Source organism: Aptenodytes forsteri, unplaced genomic scaffold (assembly GCF_000699145.1).
Source record: "Aptenodytes forsteri isolate BGI_AS27 unplaced genomic scaffold, ASM69914v1 Scaffold17, whole genome shotgun sequence".
In the NCBI taxonomy this organism is placed as follows: domain Eukaryota; kingdom Metazoa; phylum Chordata; class Aves; order Sphenisciformes; family Spheniscidae; genus Aptenodytes; species Aptenodytes forsteri.
The window spans coordinates 509,723-529,003 of record NW_008795027.1 but is presented as its reverse complement, the minus strand read 5'-3'; the positions used below and the strand labels follow the sequence as shown (position 1 = coordinate 529,003).

At 44.7% G+C, this 19,281-nt stretch overlaps 1 protein-coding gene across 6 annotated transcripts in view; it reads left to right on the top strand.

Annotated features, from left to right (window-relative positions):
• The window catches only part of CUNH11orf24 (chromosome unknown C11orf24 homolog), a 30,407-nt gene extending 28,012 nt beyond the window's left edge, over window positions 1-2,395 (top strand). For all 6 annotated transcript variants that reach the window (XM_019471203.1, XM_009275998.2, XM_009275999.2 and 3 more), the window contains one exon: window positions 575-2,395. In XM_019471203.1, coding sequence (XP_019326748.1) covers window positions 575-1,734 — 1,160 coding nt within the window. In that variant the 3' untranslated portion in view covers window positions 1,735-2,395. The remainder of the gene's footprint in view (window positions 1-574) is intronic.
• The last annotated feature ends 16,886 nt before the right edge of the window (window positions 2,396-19,281 follow it).

Below are 19,281 nucleotides of genomic sequence, written 5' to 3'. Positions count from 1 at the left end.
ACCAGACCTTGATAAGCAAATGGGATTTATGTCACTATAAATCTAGATCACTAGTTGTGAAGGAATTTCTCCCAAAGTATGAAGGTGAAAGTGGAAATTTCCACTCAGTTTTGAGAGGTGAAAATTATGAATCTAAGCACAAAGGCTTTGTCGATGCTGTGTAACTTTGAAAGCGTGAGTCTTCTTCTCAGGAGCTCGCATTCGTAACACTGCTCCTGTTGATAATGTGCTTCTGCGTTGTAGCTCTGTACTTCATTACTCCCTTTTGTGGAATTAATTCCCTCATTGGGCAAATGGCAGAGGTCTGTGGTGCAAAAAAAAATCCAACCCAAAACCAACCAAACAAACAAACCACCCCCAACAAAAAAAAAAAAACCAAAACCCAAAGGGATTATGTGCAATAAAGGCAGGGGTCTGAGTTTTCATGTTCTTGCTGACTTCAGGACTGATTTATTCCAGTTGTACTACATGTACTGCAGAATATGTGTTCTGGTTTGCATGTTGGGGGTATGAGGTCAGATTTGAGCTTGAGAGTTTTATTCTTATGAAACTGATTGGTTTTGTCTTTTTGAAGAAATTGTTGGTGGGAAAAGGGAAACAGTCCTGTTTCACCATCAAAGCTATCCACAGAAAAAGGAGAGGATGGTGAATGCACGGGTTGACCAATACAACGTGGAAAACCTGTTTTCCTCAGCTGCTCAGACTCACAAGATTCACTTGAGGCATTTGCTCAGCGTTGAGAGTGAAAATGTAACAACAAATGCAAGAAAAACAATTACAAGCAATGCTACCACCACCACTGCCACAGCCGTAACAACAAATGTTACAAATGCAACTGTCCTCACTACAGCTTATGAAACAACTGCCAAAACCTCAAACACCACTGGAGATTTTGGTCGCCTTGCTGAAGCCATGTCAACCACTGCCTCTTCTCCCACTTCTAGTAGCATCCCTGCTGCCACTTCCAGCCATGTCACCAAGCTTGTGAGCACCACCGAAAAATCAGAAAATAGTAGCTCCGTCTCAGTATTGTCCCCCACTTCTACTTTTGTTCCCCTCACTGTCATTTCTGAAGCAGGTACTCAAATGCCTCAAACAGAGCAGTTTAACCCAGCCACCACCACCAGCATTCCCCGCTCTAGTAGCCCCGCCACTGTTGGAGCTGGCCCGAAGACACTGAGTACAACATTGACCACCCTCATCCCGCAGGATGCAGAAACATCTTCCACTGCTTCCACTCGTGCCATGGCACTCACCCCCTTGGAGAGTTCATACTCTGAGAATCCAGTGCCTGTCATATCACTGTATGTAGAGCCAGAAGCAAGTACAGCCACAACATCCTTGAGTAAATCAACTCTTCTTCTGAGCTCTACAAGAGGTGCCATGGTTTTAACTACTGCCTCTACAGCAGAAACTACGAGTGGGCATGGGATACAGTTAACATCTCACATTTTTTTAACAACCACGGCTCCAGCAGATGTACCCAAAACAACAGCTTCAGGCCTTGAAGAAACTCAGGACACAGACAATGAGTATCTTCTCATTGCTGCTGAGCCCCTGACTCAGTACTTAGTGGATAAAAGTTCGCTTCTTGCAGTGCTTTTAGTTGGTACGTTTTTCTTCATAACTGTTATAGTTCTTTTCCTTATGCAGGCCTACGAGAGCTACAAGAGGAAGGATTACACACAAGTGGATTACCTGATCAATGGAATGTATGTGGACTCAGAAATATGAAAGGGTGGGGATAAAACAGCGGGCAGAGAGATGGAAAGGAGATTGAAAGCCTGCCTGACTTGTTTTTCTTTCCTATTTGCCTATAACACAAACTGAAAGTGCTTCCAAATTTACTTCTGGTGCAATTGAGGAGAAATGCCATGTACTGTATTAAGAAAAAAAAATTTTTTTTATTCAACCATGCAACAGGTTGTTCTAAAAAAAAAGTAGTAATTTTAAAAACTTCCATAATGCACAATAGCTTTGGCCATTATTTTTCATTGCAAAACAAACCTAACAAGGGGTAAGCCATCACCTTCACAAAATGCTGTGGCGCTTTTTCAACTGTTTACAGTGCAAGTTCCTTGTGTTTCATTCATTTCACATGTGCTTCTCTGAAAACAGAGCAAAGGATGCTCTCACCTTTTGTGAAGTGCTCTGAAATCGCCAGATGAGAAGTGTGGAGTATTGCTGCAACAGGGAACTTTTAATCCAATGTGTGTTGTTTCAGTATGCTTCTTGCTTGTAAAGAGGTCTGTTTACAAGGCATTGTAAACTCTGTTTACTGCTAACCCAAGATATCTTTTCACCATGGAGCAGATTACTGTGCCCCTGCACTTAAATGATCTTATTTTTGTATTCACTTAATAAATGGGGCCCTGGAAGGGCATATCTTGTTGCATTTCTGGTTTCATTCCTGTTCCTGTCAGTTCAGAAGCAGGCAAGTGGGCTTTTGGGGCTTAAGCAAATTAGCTCCACTTCAATATTCCAAGTATGGGGGCTTTGAAGACCTCACTGGAAGTATGGACATGTCACAGAAGATGCTGATCATCATCTGGGGTACTGCTCCTGTAATTTCAGAGCAGTATGCTGCCAGTCTCCCAGGTATGCAGACCCATTCACTGCTTATTATCTTTCATGCACAAAGCATCAGGATCTGTTTTGTTTTTTGTTTTGCATTTGGGACCAGCTCAGAGTTGCTAGTAATTTGGAAACCTTATTGCATGTGCAGTTGCAGCTCACCTTCTAAGATCTGCAGCTGAGAGAGTGAGTAGAAAACACTTGATTTTCGGCAAGCATCCTTCAGTGATTAATGCATCTTATTTGAATGACACATACATACCAATAGCAAAATGCTGGATCAAGGTGCATTGTATTTTTTTTTAACCTGATTGATAGCTTGTCTCTCACTTCGGATTCGTTGGCTCTTCTTTAATCCTGCTTGCATGTAATCTTGAGGCTGATAATAGCCAAACCTCAGAATTTGAGCTGTTGGGTTTTAGTTTGGTTATTTATTCAAATTCTTTGGCTGTTTAGAATTTGGAGGGAGTCTTTATGCTGGAAGAGGTTACTTTGTAGACTTCTTGTTCATCATCAAGCTGAAAGTACTATGAAAATAGCTGCAAATAGCACAAGCAGCAGCAGAGGCAAGGGGTTGTTTGAAAGAAATGGGCAGGAGGTAGTTTCCTGAATCTTACCCGATAACAAATTTTGAGGACAAAATTTCAGCAAGTAGTGTATGTTGAGGAAAAGGAAGAGATTGCTTTGTAAGTGAGACTTGGTTGTCAGCGTTGGGTTGCATTTTGCAGTGCTTTTGCATGGACTGCATCTGCATGCCAGTAGGTTAGAGCATCTCTCAGGGTAAAAGGATAGTGTGGTTTTGGGAGTCTCCCTCCTTGGAATGCCTGAAGTATAAGCCACAAAATTCACATGACATTTCCTGGAGGGGGAAAAAAAAGTTTGAGGGACTGAATTTTATTGTAATTTAAGGTTATTTTTAATTGGTTTCTCCTCAGCAGAAGGGAACTGAACCCTGATTTCTGCCATTTTCCAGGAGCCACCTCTGTGCAGTATCTATGTAACAAGGTGCTGGGAACATCGCCCAGCACAGCTGGGGAGTTGCACCCCGTTGAGATGCTTGGGACTGTTTGCCTCTCAACGCAGCTGTTCTGAGCTGTTAGCAGATGTCAGGTAGATGCTGCTCTACAACCACAAAGTCCAGAGATTTATCTTTACATAGGGATCTCAGGTTTCACCTTAATTGCTGGTGAGTCGCTAACCACAGACCTAAGCATGTGGTCTTCGAGCTCTACTCCAGATACTGAGATAAGAGCTGTCTCCTCAACTCCCTGCCATCTCCTAAGTAAGGAGATGGGTGTTACCTCAGATTCAGCTCACTTCTTTTTCTCCTCTTTTAGGCATCTCAGATAAATGCTTGCATTTTGATAGGGTGAATCCAGGCAGTAGTGCTCTTCCTTGTAATTTATCCCTGCCTATGTAAGTGAATTCCTGTCTGTAGGAAGTGCCTTCCTGCATAAAGGGTCAGTGTAGCAGCTGTTCTGCTAGTGCACTGCAGTATTTTTTTTTTAAGTTGCCTGAGCTATTTCCACAAAGACAAACTATGATCATCAGACTTGTAATTGCTTATCCTGGAAATGGGGAAATTTTTGGATGAACTTTGCACTAACTGTGGCCTTGTTTCTTTTGGTGTCCACGGATCTCTTTGTAGACCCAAAATTGGACACCAGATTCTGTGGAGTGGAGCATAAGCTTGTGAAGTTGCATTGGTTTTTATTCTCTTCTTTGAAGAGATATTAGACTCCTGTACTGATTTCCTGGAGGGAGTAGGAAGGGAAGGGAGAGGAAGGGGGCATTACTTAAACAAAACTCTGAAAGAGTTTTCTTTTCTAAAACCAGATACTTTCTAAGATTGGTTAATTAAAAACAAATAAACCCCTTTGGGGATAATTTAAGTGGGTATGATATAGTTGGAAGTGGGTTACAACTCTATTTGCAAGAGTCTTAGGGAGTTTCTCATGGACAGAGTGAGAATATTACAACTCCATCATGGCTAAAAAAAAACCCCACCATAAAAATCCTTGTGGCTTCTTAACAGGTTCTTACAGGAAGGTGAGTACTCATCAGAAGCTTGTTGCAGTTCCCACAGCCCTGGTACATTTACATCTAAGTCTTCTCTTCAGATACTGGCACAGCCTGTCCTTTTTGTCCTTATTTGAGTTACTGCACTTCCAGCTGTGAATTACTTTCTCAGCAGGAACTGAGCTTTTCAGTGTAAGGCTCAGCACCAGAGCGAGTCTTGCCTCAGTGCATTTCTGCGTACAAGGTAGAGTTCTTAATGCTTATCATAGAATGGTTTGGGTCAGAAGGGACCTTTAAAGGTCATCTAGTCCAAACCCCCTGCAATAAGCAGGGACACCTTCAACTAGATCAGGTTGCTCAGCCCCGTCCAGTTGCATTTTGCAGTGCTTTTGCATGGACTGCATCTGCATGCCAGTAGGTTAGAGCATCTCTCAGGGTAAAAGGATAGTGTGGTTTTGGGAGTCTCCCTCCTTGGAATGCCTGAAGTATAAGCCACAAAATTCACATGACATTTCCTGGAGGGGGAAAAAAAAGTTTGAGGGACTGAATTTTATTGTAATTTAAGGTTATTTTTAATTGGTTTCTCCTCAGCAGAAGGGAACTGAACCCTGATTTCTGCCATTTTCCAGGAGCCACCTCTGTGCAGTATCTATGTAACAAGGTGCTGGGAACATCGCCCAGCACAGCTGGGGAGTTGCACCCCGTTGAGATGCTTGGGACTGTTTGCCTCTCAACGCAGCTGTTCTGAGCTGTTAGCAGATGTCAGGTAGATGCTGCTCTACAACCACAAAGTCCAGAGATTTATCTTTACATAGGGATCTCAGGTTTCACCTTAATTGCTGGTGAGTCGCTAACCACAGACCTAAGCATGTGGTCTTCGAGCTCTACTCCAGATACTGAGATAAGAGCTGTCTCCTCAACTCCCTGCCATCTCCTAAGTAAGGAGATGGGTGTTACCTCAGATTCAGCTCACTTCTTTTTCTCCTCATTTAGGCATCTCAGATAAATGCTTGCATTTTGATAGGGTGAATCCAGGCAGTAGTGCTCTTCCTTGTAATTTATCCCTGCCTATGTAAGTGAATTCCTGTCTGTAGGAAGTGCCTTCCTGCATAAAGGGTCAGTGTAGCAGCTGTTCTGCTAGTGCACTGCAGTATTTTTTTTTTAAGTTGCCTGAGCTATTTCCACAAAGACAAACTATGATCATCAGACTTGTAATTGCTTATCCTGGAAATGGGGAAATTTTTGGATGAACTTTGCACTAACTGTGGCCTTGTTTCTTTTGGTGTCCACGGATCTCTTTGTAGACCCAAAATTGGACACCAGATTCTGTGGAGTGGAGCATAAGCTTGTGAAGTTGCATTGGTTTTTATTCTCTTCTTTGAAGAGATATTAGACTCCTGTACTGATTTCCTGGAGGGAGTAGGAAGGGAAGGGAGAGGAAGGGGGCATTACTTAAACAAAACTCTGAAAGAGTTTTCTTTTCTAAAACCAGATACTTTCTAAGATTGGTTAATTAAAAACAAATAAACCCCTTTGGGGATAATTTAAGTGGGTATGATATAGTTGGAAGTGGGTTACAACTCTATTTGCAAGAGTCTTAGGGAGTTTCTCATGGACAGAGTGAGAATATTACAACTCCATCATGGCTAAAAGAAAACACCACCATAAAAATCCTTGTGGCTTCTTAACAGGTTCTTACAGGAAGGTGAGTACTCATCAGAAGCTTGTTGCAGTTCCCACAGCCCTGGTACATTTACATCTAAGTCTTCTCTTCAGATACTGGCACAGCCTGTCCTTTTTGTCCTTATTTGAGTTACTGCACTTCCAGCTGTGAATTACTTTCTCAGCAGGAACTGAGCTTTTCAGTGTAAGGCTCAGCACCAGAGCGAGTCTTGCCTCAGTGCATTTCTGCGTACAAGGTAGAGATCTTAATGCTTATCATAGAATGGTTTGGGTCAGAAGGGACCTTTAAAGGTCATCTAGTCCAAACCCCCTGCAATAAGCAGGGACACCTTCAACTAGATCAGGTTGCTCAGAGCCCCGTCCAGCCTGGCCTTTAATGTTTCCAGGGGTGGGGCATCTACCACCTCTCTGGGCAACCTGTTCCAGTGTTTCACCACCCTCAGCGTAAAAAATTTCTTCCTTATATCTAGTATGGATCTACCCTTTTTTAGTTTAAAACCATTACCCTTTGTCCTATCGCAATGGTGCTCAAAGTGCAGTGTCAGCTGGAGAAATGTCAAGTAGGTTTTTCTTTGCATCCCAATGGTTTTGTCTCGTACTAGCTCAGTTTAGGCATTAAAAAATAAAAATACTGGGCCTGGCCTCTGAAAGTCAAGGTGTGTTTTCTGGCTTGTACATTGAAACCCAATTGTAAAGATTTGGCATCTTTGCTGGTTCTGTTTTGCTTCTAGCTACTCATGAGCATTGAAGGAGAGCAGTGGGACTATGGAAGGTGGATTGCACGTGCAGTCCTCTAAAGGGCTCTTCTGTAGCGGTGGCTTGATATGCAAATCTGAAGCAATTAAGATTTCTTCCCTTCTGGCTCTTTTTGTGTTGGAGGTCACAAGCAGCAAACATTCACTTGGTTGTTTCTACCTCCAACCCATTGTTTCTGTTTGGGCTAAAGCCAGCCTCCTAGAATGGCTTTGCTTGTTGTGCTTTTGAGGCCGCCAATGGTAGCAAACCTATTGCATTTCATGGTGTAGTGTTGCAATAGTTAATAGTGAGTATGTTAGATGAGAAAATGCAAGAATGGCTTTGCTTGTTGTGCTTTTGAGGCCGCCAATGGTAGCAAACCTATTGCATTTCATGGTGTAGTGTTGCAATAGTTAATAGTGAGTATGTTAGATGAGAAAATGCAACACTTTTGAAAGTTATCTTGCAGAATTCACAATATAACAATAGACGGGGTCCTACCAAGTTATCTAGAAGACATCTGCCAAGGGACTGCCAAAAACAACATTCCGCTGCTGTGAAGCATAGCATATCTGACGCACATTGGGTTTCAACCTGTTGCATGGCCTCTTTCTCAATAAAACACAGGAACATCCTGGAATTATATTTAGATTAGATTAATTCTAAATGCCACCTCCCTCTTATTTAATTGCCTGTATTAGAAGTATGTTGTTCTAGACAGCAGAGAAGAAAGGAAGACATGGAATATTAAAACATCTAAAGGAATAATAGGAATGAAGAACTTTTCGACTGCAAATGTGACTTTGCAATATGCCATGTGGTTTCCAGAGAGTTGGGGAGCATATGCAGAACTCTTAAGCATGACCTTCAAAATAGCTAATGCATGTAGTCAGAAAACACGCAGGGAGCTCTGGAAACAGGTATTGTGGAGTTGGTTTCTCTGGATTTGTCCGGTGGCTGCTCATTTCTCGCATCAAAAAAGGAAACCTGAGCCCTGCCCTACTGAAGCATTTCTAAGGGCTTTTTCCACTGTGGGTTCTCTGGCATGCATTAAAGGCAAGTTCATATTGCAGCATCTCCCCTGACCAGGGCAACTGTAGTCTCCTTTCCATGGCCTCTTAAGTCTCATGAAACTTAACGACCTTTGTTGCGCTTGGCTGAAGTTGGCCTGTGGGTTCAAAAGCAAATGCTTTCATCTTGCACAAAGTTTGTGCTTTTCTAGAAGAAACCGGGCTAAACAACAGCAAAGCCTAGAGCTGTAATGATTCCTATCTGATAGGCCCGAGTCATTCAGGGTTAGGACTCTGCTTTGACTTTTTTGGTCTTGCTGGATAGCTAGTTATTGTAGGCAAAGCTGGTCTTTGCTCTACAGCATTTTGGGTCAACTTCCTTGTAGTTTCGTGTCCTTGGACCTTGTCTTTCTGTGCTGCTGCTGGGCTGGATAATGTATTTAGAGCAGTCCTGCCTTGGCTGAGAGATGCCAGCAGGTTGTGCTGCGGGGCAGCTCTTCCGGAGCTTGTCTGTTCAGCCTCCCTCTGGCAGGGAAACCCCAAAGGGTCTGGGAAAAAAAGAGTCTCCGCCTGATCTGGGGCTTCCTAGTTAGCCCTGGGTGATGTTCGACTTGTGCCTTGGCTGGAGTGATGTTTGAATTACGAAGTATGTTTGAAGGAGAGGTCCTTTGCTAGCACACAGAACTTGCCCAACATCCTGCTTGTCCCAATTAAAAAGACTATAGCCATTTGGACAGGATTGTACAATCTGTTTGAAAATGCAAACAACTTGTTTGCATGAAAAGTGGCTAAATATTTTAACCCCTTCAAGCTGGGACAGGTGAAACCAATTACACTGGTTTGAGGATCATGGACTTATGCAGGTGGTTCCTGTTCTTTACTGCATGCAGATGAGATTGTAGAGCCCAAGCTTGTGAGTGTAAACACCGTTAAACCGTCCCGCATCACTCTTACAACAGTAAGGAATGGAGAAGGAAGGAGGAGGGATTTATTCAGCTTGAAAATGCTCACATTTAGAAGCAACTATTCATGGCTAGTTTAAAAAAAAAAGAAAAAAAAGTAAAGATTTAACCAAATCCTAGAGTTAGATTAATCATAAACTCTGCTCTAAGGTCTTGAGATTTCAGCCACTGCTGCAGATTAGAAGGTGAGATTTTTCGAAAGTATCTAAACAGGGACATAAAATCCCAGAGTTATGTTGTGATTTCTTACATGTGCTCCCCCCCAGCCCACTGAGGCATGTTTCTGAGCAACTTTGCTCATCCTTAGTCAATGCAGCTAAGCTGAAGTCAGCAGCTGAATAATGATTAACATAAGCTGTACCATGGGGCAGAAGTTCCCCATGCTCTTGGGAAACTGAGACACCTTTTACCACAGTAGAGGAATGGGGAAGTGCACAGGGGCTATCAGCTGGTCCTGCACCCTTGTGGCATCAGGCAATAACAAACGTATCCTTGGTATGGTATCTTGTGTGATCCAGGTGTTGCCAGCAAGCAGATGAGTCTGTAAAGTGCCAGAAAAGAGTGCTCAGGGAGGAAGCTTTGCTGATATCAGTGCACAGGGCAGTACTGTTGGGGAGCAGCTGAAATCCTTGCTGATGACTTTAATCAGAACTAGGTAAAGCCTGTTATGTAGGTATGTGCTAATATGGCTTTTCAAGGTGCACAGGGTAAATGGAAGAGACGTGTGCTCTGGATGAAAGTGCTGTCTACTTCTGACCAGTCCTCAGTTATGAGGACCTGTTGCTGGTAGAAGGTGGCTTTAAACTGATTCCTCCTGTATGCGTCCTGGTGAATATTCCCAACAGTGAGAGATCAGCAGCAGCACTGTGTGCTACAAGCCAATGTCTACAGGTTTCAGGCAGAAAGGCTGTCTGATCTGAAGGATAAAAGCCAGCTCTTCTCATTCTCCTGTTTGCTGGGTCAAAGTATATTGCAAGGATGTTGTAAGAGCTGAAGGCAATTTTTTTTTTTTTCTGATTTATTGATTTTTACATATTCCTACATGTCTTCAGTATTTAGATTGTGCTTAGTATTGGGCTAAAGATCTTCAGAAAAAAATGAGATTCCCTGGAAATGGCACCCTGGAGTGGGTCAGTTTTCACTGGAGCTTTCCCCAAGGCCTGGTCCCCAGCTGGGACTGAAGTCCCCAGCATCTCACAGAGGGTCAGGCAGGTTCCTGTGGTCCAGAACTGCCTCGGGAATTTCTGTGGAAAGTTTTGCACTTTCCTTTCTACTTCAGTCTGAAAGGAGAAGTAGAGAGACTCTTCTGCAGAAGAGAGCAATCTCATCCCCCAGCAGCTTGTGACATGCAGTGAGCATCCCATTTTGAAGGAAATGGTGAGCCTCATTAACATGGTCTCCATGCCTCTCCTGGATCACACGCAGCCCAGGGGCCTGTTTGTAGCCAAACATAAAACTTTTTCAAAAGATGATCTCAGCAATTGAAAACTACATGCACATGAACCAAAGCAGGAAGGGGAGCAGTGGCTGAAAGGGATGGAGGGCTCCACATGGGCAGCAGATGCTGCTGCCATGGGACAACCCCTGTGTTTTTTTTCCAGCTGTGAGCCTTGGTTCTGCCATTAGCATGCACGGGACTTGGTGGAGTGTCCTTTTCTTTGAATGTTTGCAGTTTCGTTAGCCAGCGGGGAATTCTGGAAAATGTTAGTGAGAGCTGTCAGAGTGTGTACTCTGACTCCTTCCCAAGGGAAGGAGTAGCAGCCCTACAGGAGTTCAAAACCTTACAGGCTAATGTAGCACAGGAAAAATCCTGGGGATGAATGGGATGACCTGAGAACTCTTCTGTGAAGAGGTAATGAATGATGGAAGAAATCAGATGAGCTGGAGAGAACTGTGTGCATGCTAAAGGAAAAGAATGACCAGGCATTCCCATGAAGAATAGTCCTTTCTTACCTGGACTGGGCTATTAGTCTTCATGCTTTTGGGTGTACATGATTGCTGGCCAAATGAAAGAGAAATACACCTCTGCATGCCTTTGTACAGAACTGTCTGTAGAGGGAATTAAAAGCCAGAACAGAAGCATTCTTTGAGGTACCTGATGTTAGTGCTGAAGAGATGTTGTTACCCCATTGACTTGAGTTGCTAGCTGAAAATACTGGGCTTTGCTGATCCACATAGCAGGGTCATGGAGCCAGTTTCTGGCCACAGGACTGTGTAAAGGTTTACTTCATTACCTTGTCCTTTTCCTAGCTCAGCTTTAATGCTCTTTCAGATTGCCTCTCACTAGGGAGAGGGCACTGCAGCAGCAAGGTGAGACTGCCTCATCTCCCTAGTAGGGTACGTGGATACCCAGTGTGGTTGCTCCTTCTCACTCTGCAACATGTGTGCGTTCGTGTGTGCATGTGTTGGTCTAGGAGCTGTAGTCTCACAACGGCTTTGAAGTATATATACTTTACCTATTGCCAACACAGATGTCACTGCTCTTTTCAAAGGAAAATGCAAGACCTTTCCTGTAAAACAAGGCATGCGTGAGATGTCCCTTCCACATCTCTGAATCTGTTTGGCTCCAGCCCTGAAGCGTGAGGTTTAATATTCCTTCATGTCTTGCCATTTCCTGCCAAAAATGACCAGCAAGGTGCCACAGGGAGGCTAATCCTTATTCTGAGATTTATTACACCACAAACCCCCCTTTACCACTGCTAATTAAAACTAAACTCCAGTTATCAAATGACCTTTTGCAGGGCTGCCATGTGCTATCTGTTTGTTCTCTCTCTGTGGGTTTCCTGGTTGTTCTAGTGAGCTGAGGAGATTGTAACGTAGATGAGACTAATAATAAACCTGCACTAAAAGCAGCTGCATTGTGGAGGAACTTTAAACCCAAAAGAAAAGCAGGCAGGGACAGTTTTAACCACAATGTGCTCTCTAATTGAAACTGGGCTGGAGCTGACCTGCTGTCGCAGGTGGAGTGAGATTGCATGTCACTCGTAAGAGAGAGGCAACAATACTTTATTGATAACAAAGTTCAATGGTAAATGTAACAGTGAACAAGATTCAATGGCAAGGCACACTTGATTATTTACTGCATAGAGGACAAGGTCAGACATTACTGTCAGGGAGACCCTCCCGTCGAGTCATGAAGTTCAGAAAGGACCCCCTTTCTTTTTAAACTTCTCAGAGAGGAGTTTAGGTGCAGCTGGATCCAATCCTAGTCCCAGACTTGGTCAACGGTTTATGTCTAAAGGATTATATATGCACAATCAATCCTTTGTATCACTTAGCTAAGATTTCAAAGTTCAGCATGCTGTTAGTCACTTACCAAGGATCTGCTGTGGCAAGAAATCTCTCAACCTTGAGAAGTAACCTTGAGAGGTGTCCCTACTCAAGGGGAGATCCCGCCGTGTGGTCCACTGCCGTGCAGGAGAGCTCAACGGGCCCTGGGCTGTCCACTATTTATAGAGTAAGATGATTGACTTACAGTCATATTTGCATATCAGCAAGTCATTTGACTCACTACTCCAGACAGCCCTTGGCTACTATGTTGCCATCCATTCCCAAAGTCCAGCATAACCTGGATGCAGCCACAACGACCCCCACTGGTGGTCGTTGCTTACGCAGGGCAGGGGGAGCACACCGCCACACCTGCCTGCCTTGCGATACTGTGTGGGTTGGGTGGGGGTGCAGTCTGCATTGTTAACCTACTGCTGTAATATTTACACAGAAGATTTTAGCTTCTGACAATAGGAAAATTATTTTCTGCGCAACCTTTTGGCTTGGGCCACCCACATGCCATGGGAGAGAGGAGGTCGCAGGAGCACTGGCATCGGTCCTTCTGCAAGGTTCTCACGCTCCTGACAGGTAAACAGTCACTGGGCAGGAGACAGGAGTACTTCCGGGGAAGGTGGATTTTAGATGACCTCAACTTGTCTTTTGTTCATCCCCTAGTTATAGCAGCCTCGCTGAAGGCTTTTTCCAGTGCAGATCCCTCTTGTGTGCTTATATAGGCTTCACAAGAGACCCTTACCTTAAAGACCCTTGCCTCTAACAGCTGGCTTTGAATTGCACTGGTGGAGCTGGGCAAGGGTGTGGGACAGACAGAGCAACCCGTGCTGCAAGTTGCGTTGGGGCTGAGGTGCCAAGGCAGGTCATTGGAAGGCTGAGGCTGCCTTTCTTTTTTCTTTTCTTTTCTTTTTTTTCCCCCCCCCAAGATTTCCAAAGTGCCTGGCTAATACATTTTAGCTACAGCTGTCATGTGTTGGGGGTGTGCAGCAGCGTCACCTATTTGAGCCAGCAGAATCTAGAGAAAAAGGGGTGTCTTAAGAGAAAGGCCATGCTAGTGAGGTCTCTGGGCTGATTTGCTGAAATAACTTGGGCAAATGAAGGCTTCGGGTGCTGACTTCATTGGGACCTCCTGAGTTGCCTCCTCATTCACTAGGAATCTGGCCCACAAGCTAAAGCAGAAGGTTTCCCAAGCACAGCTGCTGCTCAGCCCCGAGCAGGGGTGAGCCGTGGCTGCCCTAGCCAAACAGCATCTGTTTTGTGTTACTGGGGCCCGATAACAACTTCCTCTTCCCTGTGTGTATGCTGGTGGCTTGGCGCTTGTGGGGCTGTAGCTGCTGCCTGCCCGTGGTGCTGCTCTCTGTGTGATCTGTGTGTACAGGCAGCAGAAGGGAGGGCAAAATGCTGATTTTTTCTAGCTTTGGTGTCAGGGCAGGGTTTCTCCTGTTGGCTCAGAAGAGAAGGGGCTAGGAGAACTGAAAATGAGCTGAGGGCGCTGCTGCTTCTTGCTTTTGGGCCAACTGTTCTTGCTCTGTGGCTCTCACAGCTGCATTCACCAGAGTCAGGGAAGGGCAGAAAATGGGAGTGTTCAGCAAGCTACAGTAAAAGTAGAGAGCAGGAGGAAGAGGAGACAGGTCCTTGAAGTTTCTTATTGAGCACCCTGTCTGTTGAACTTTGGCTACCCACTCAGGAAGAATGGTCCTTGCAGGGGCAGGCTGATGAAGAGCACCAGGTTCTCCTCTTGCTTGTAAGACTGGCTGGAGGCATGAGCCCAGACAGCTGGCAAAGCAGCTGCCGTGGGATGGGTGAGAGCATGGAGGGGAGAGTGGCTGCACCTTGTTCATCCCAGATACAGCGCAGTGTGATCAAACACGCTGGTGAACCTTGCTTCCTGACGGTGCATTTGCCAGGATGTGGTGCTTGACATTGTCGCCAGCCTAGGAGACTTAGGTGTGTCTGAAAATGTCACTAGTAAGCTGTGCCATGCGTCATGATACAGCTGCTGTAGAGAATGCAGGCCACTTGAAGGCAGAGGAGATGACCCCATTGACCTGGTGGGGTTGAAGACAAGGCCAGAGCGTCACTTAGGCTCTGTAGTCTTCTAACGTGTTGTGTTAGTGGCACTGACAGTTTCCTGTAGTACAGGTGCCTGGAAACGGGTGACAAGTGAATTCAAGTGATAACAGCCAGCCTTGCTGCTCATGCTCTAGAACGCCTTACTGGTGGGGTCCATTCTCCATCCTTCTGTGGCTGTCACGCAAAGGCCAGAGGTACTTTTAGATCTTGGGACAGAAGACCAAGAGGTGCTTCCTTAATGTTGCACTCTCCAGAGTAGCTGACACAGGAATGTGCTACAAAGCATTTAGCCTTCAAGTGCATAAAAAGAAGAGAAGCTGACCAGCCCTTCCTACACAATATTTTATTAGTTGATATTTAATTATTTAAAATATTTTAGTCATGCTCCCCATTGCATTAGGCTGGAAGCATACATATATTGAGATGCTGCCCGTGGCTTGAAGAGCTTGTGACCTGTACAGACTAGACATCTTTGGGGTAGAAAAGAGAGTGAATGCAGAGAAGTGGCAACTAACATAGGGAGGTAGAGGAGAAGAGGGCTGGGCCTCTGGTTTCCAGTTTACTGCTTCCTGCACCATCCCTGACAATACAGTTTCTGCTGTTTTTATACAAGAAGAAGGATCCATGGTATGGTGGGAAGGAAACAGAAGCTGTCCTGCTCTAGAGGTAGTGTCAGTTCTGCTTTGAAGGTTTCCATGAGGCATCAGCTCACTGTCGGAGATGTCGGCTCCAAATAAAACTGTTCCAGGACACTTTCTTAGCGTGCTGCACTACAGCAGTCCGCGTTGGCTGTAACGCTGAGCAGACCGCTTGGGGTGGTTTGGAAGAGCAACAAACTGCCTGCCAGGAAACATGCCTTCATTTTGTGGCAGGCCAGGAGAAAATGTGTACAGGGCTGCAGTTGTTTTGCATGTAAGAAACACTGGGTATTTCAAATTGTAGGAAAGGGAACATGGTACCAAGGCTCAGCATGCCTTGAAAAGACCAGAGATGGTCTGCTGAGTACAAGGTCCTAAAATACATGGATTTTCATAAAGATGTATTTCTAGCCTTGTCTGGGATGTGGGTAGCCATGGCAAAAAAGGGAACTTTTTGTTGTCTAATATCTACTCTCCTTCTGCTAGCTGGATAAGAGTCTTGTGTTGAACCTGTGGCTTCATGCTGCTGTTCTGTCAGCTATAGACCCTGTTTGATGTGTCACTTCATCAGGCATTTGTTCCCCGGGGGTTGCTGCATCTTCTGGTACTGATTCAGCTATTTCTGCTGCTCTGCTCTGTACTGAATTAACAGCATGACTTGTTGGGGGTGGGAGGGTGTTGCTTGCTTTTTACTTTTTCAACAAAAAAATCAGGAATGGGCTGTTCTCTGGAACCATCTTCTTCTCTTTGGATGTTGGATGCAACCTTCCCTTTAAACTACCTTCCTTTGACCTGAAGAACAGGCTCTGCAAAATGTCTTTTCTAGCATTCAAGGGCCATGACTTCTATCACCATTGCTGCTATTGAGTGGTCATTGCCTAAGAGACTCATCTCTGGATTTGTTCCTGGATTTTAAGTAGCGGATTCTGGGGAGGTTAGCTCAGTAGGCATTGATGTGATTCAGCTAATCTGAGATGTGTTTTCACTGGAAAACTAAGTGCATATCTGAGCCAACTTTAAATTCTCTTTTCTTGGTGAAGTGCGGGATTGCTCAAGACAAGGTGACAGAATATTTATTTTAACTTTTAAATCATGGCAACGGTTGTATTTTTCCCTGACTACTCTCTGCCTTAAAACTAAAAAACAGCTGAACCAAACTTTCCAAAAATATTAGGCAGAAACCAGAAGGGCAAAATTCCACCTGAAAACGTTAAAGTTTAATGAAGTTGCTTACAACTGAAAAAAGCCATTTGAGAATAGAAATGAGAGCTGTCCATATGTGTTTCTCTTCTAATATTAATAGTAATAAGAGTGCTAGATGGCCAAGGAGCATTTTATAGGTACTTCAGGTACCTAAGAAGATGCCAAAAGTCTGTCATGTCGACAGGCCTTAACAGTATATGGCAGCATTGCACAACAGCTCTTCAGAAATGGAGAAAACCGGTTCCTGGTGAAAATTGAAGTAAGTAAAGGGAACTATAGTAACTCCAGCTGGAGTATGGTCTGGCCAGTAAGACTTCTAAAATTTTGCCTGCTGTGAGCTGTCAAAAGTGGTCAGTTCTCCAATTTGCATCTCACACATAAAAGGAACCTCTGAGAGCAAAGCTTTAGCTGGCACTATGTGAAGGTACAGAGCTCAACCTGGGAAGGGAATCATCTAGTAAAATTCAAATGCCACCTCTGGCAGCACAAGGTATTTTATTGGCAGCTGTTTATTCAAGTGTTGACTCAGCCTAGCTTTTGAGATCTGACAAGATTGAGAGCCCTAAAAGGCTATGGCCATGGGCATTAATAAAGCAATCTTCTTAAGAAATAATTGTCACATTTATTAAATTCCTAATTAAGCAGCCAACTGTAAGTTTGTTAGGTAAGGAATGCTCAGTTGGGATTATTCACTTTCCACACCCTAGCAAAATGTTAAAATGGGGGGAGGGGGATGGGACACCCCAAAAATCCCCCACCTTCTGGAATATAATTTATATTTTTGGTGTGGTGCCTGTGGAGGAAGCAAAGACTAAAGCCTCTGCCCTGCTTAGATGGAGGGGGAGCATTTCCAGAAAGTTAGCCTCCTTCTCCTGGGAGTGATTGCACAGTGGGAATGGATGGTACCGCAGCAGGAGCTCTGCATAGGTGCTGCTCCTTGGGAACAACAGAAATGCAAATCTGAACATGGGAAGGGATCTGTGTTTGCCTCCCTCAGTGTCTTAAGCAGCTTGGGTTAAACTCAGCTCCACTGTGAAATCATGGCTCCTTCAAGTCTTAACTAAGACTACAACCAGACCTGAACTGCAGGCTATACAAGCTGGCCAGACAAAAGCAATGTGGAGAAATGAGATATTTTGCTACCCCTGTTTAACAGATGGGGAAAAACAGGACCTAAGAGGAACTGATGACATACTTAAGATGACCTAGGGAGACCGTAACTGAAAACTCAATTGAAGGCTTCTGAGCAACCTCCCTTAAACAGCAAATCCTCCCTCTGTACTGTGAAGTCTGGCTTGTCCTCTATATGGGACACTGGTCTCCTCAAAACAGTTTTCTGCTCTTACGTTTCATTAGCTTCAGCTCTTCTTTGCAGAATCCCAAACGGGTCAGTTTTTCTCTGCTTAAAGTGAACAACAACAAAAAAACCCTGCTGAATTTATATTTGCTGGCTTGAGAACATGGGAATACAGAAGAAAAATGTGCCAGTGTTATCTTGGGTTTTTTTGTTTGATGATGCAGAGAGGAGGATGATGGGAGAGGGCTCCACCAGTGCCCATGAACCTTGCACAGAGCTAGCAAGGGCGCGGCAATACTGGTGGGTTTGGCCACACCTAGGAGAGTGGATGGTAGGCAGCAGCATTTGGCCTGGGGCTCTGGGGCAGACTTCTGGGTGGAGCCTAATAACCTTCTGTTCCTGCTCCTCCTAGCTACTGACAGCAGTCCTGGAAGCTGTGCTGGGTTGCTAATTTGCCTCCCAAACTGTGCTCCTTTCCTGAAAGCTCTTTTGGAGCCTATCACTAAGATAAATGTCTTGCCACAGGGTTTACCTGCCCTCTCTCCTTTATATTGGAAAGGATGGATGCACTCATAGCTGTAGACAGCTTGTGTATTTGGACTGATCATAGGCATCTCTGATATTTAGTTTCTATTGTTTATCTGTCTGGTTCAGGCTCCTCTGTTTTCAGAAGAAGATGACAAAAATGCTTATGGAGTTATTGGAACAGTTAGTAGTCTGGGGCACTGGCTGATGTCCAGATTTAGCAACTGCTAAACTGTGGCTCAGGGCAGTGAACTCCAGTCCAAGCTATTTAAACACCTGGCCTGGCTGAGAGGAGTTGTTTCTTTCAGCAGTCCCAGAGCAGCAGTTGGAGTGAGGAATATGAGATTTCCAGATCAAATGAGGATTATTTTCCTTTCATGCACACACCATGGCTGGAGATCACATCCAGGGCTAGCATGGATCAAAATTATGACTGAAGAATAAAAGTAGTAGGCATGTATGTACACAGCAATAAGCAGTTTATGAATAGTTTGCATTCCTGTTTTGTCCCTTCAGCCTTTCCTGGTGCCTCTGTATTTGCCTCCCATTCTGCTATGGGCTCCTCAGTCTATAACAGGACCTATAGCATTAATGACATTTTCAGCCAGAGCCGAGTTTGCTCCTTGCTGTCCTGAGTCCAATAAACTACCGTCATCAAGTTTCAGGCTTTCTTTGGCTTGCATAATTTTGAGAGGCCCCTTGCTTCTCACAGACTGGGGTTTAAGGATGGCAGTAAGCTTAAGGTGCTCCAAGGCTCTTAAACTCAACACAGCTCACAAAAGAGAGCTAGTGGTGTGGATGGGCTTGTATAAAGCAGGCTGAAGCTCAGAAACACAGGGCTTTCGACCAGGTTTCCAGCTAGTTTTATCATTTTCAGGATCTTTTGCCCTTCACCATTGTAGAGCATGCAGGTCAAAGGGGGCTAGTCATGCTGCTTTGTTTTACCTTGCCCAGCTCAGGCAGTCTCAATGAAGATCTAGGTTATGAGGTGAGTTGTGAAGATTAAATTCTGGTGATGGAGCAGAGGCACTGTGGTGTGGAACAGTTTATGCTGCTTCATCGCTTGCATCTAGTCCAGCTCTGGATTCACCTTCAGACCTTCGTTAAGGAAAGCAGGTGTGGTCAGATGAGCTGGGTGAGGGACAGGACCTGGAATTAGAGGCTGAGACTATGCATAACAGTTTCTGGAAGGCTTTTGTTGGGGGGTGGCTGCAGCTGGAGCCATGTGGTGCCAGGTGTCACCCATTTAGGGTGACAGAGCTTGCATGTAATACACAGAGCTG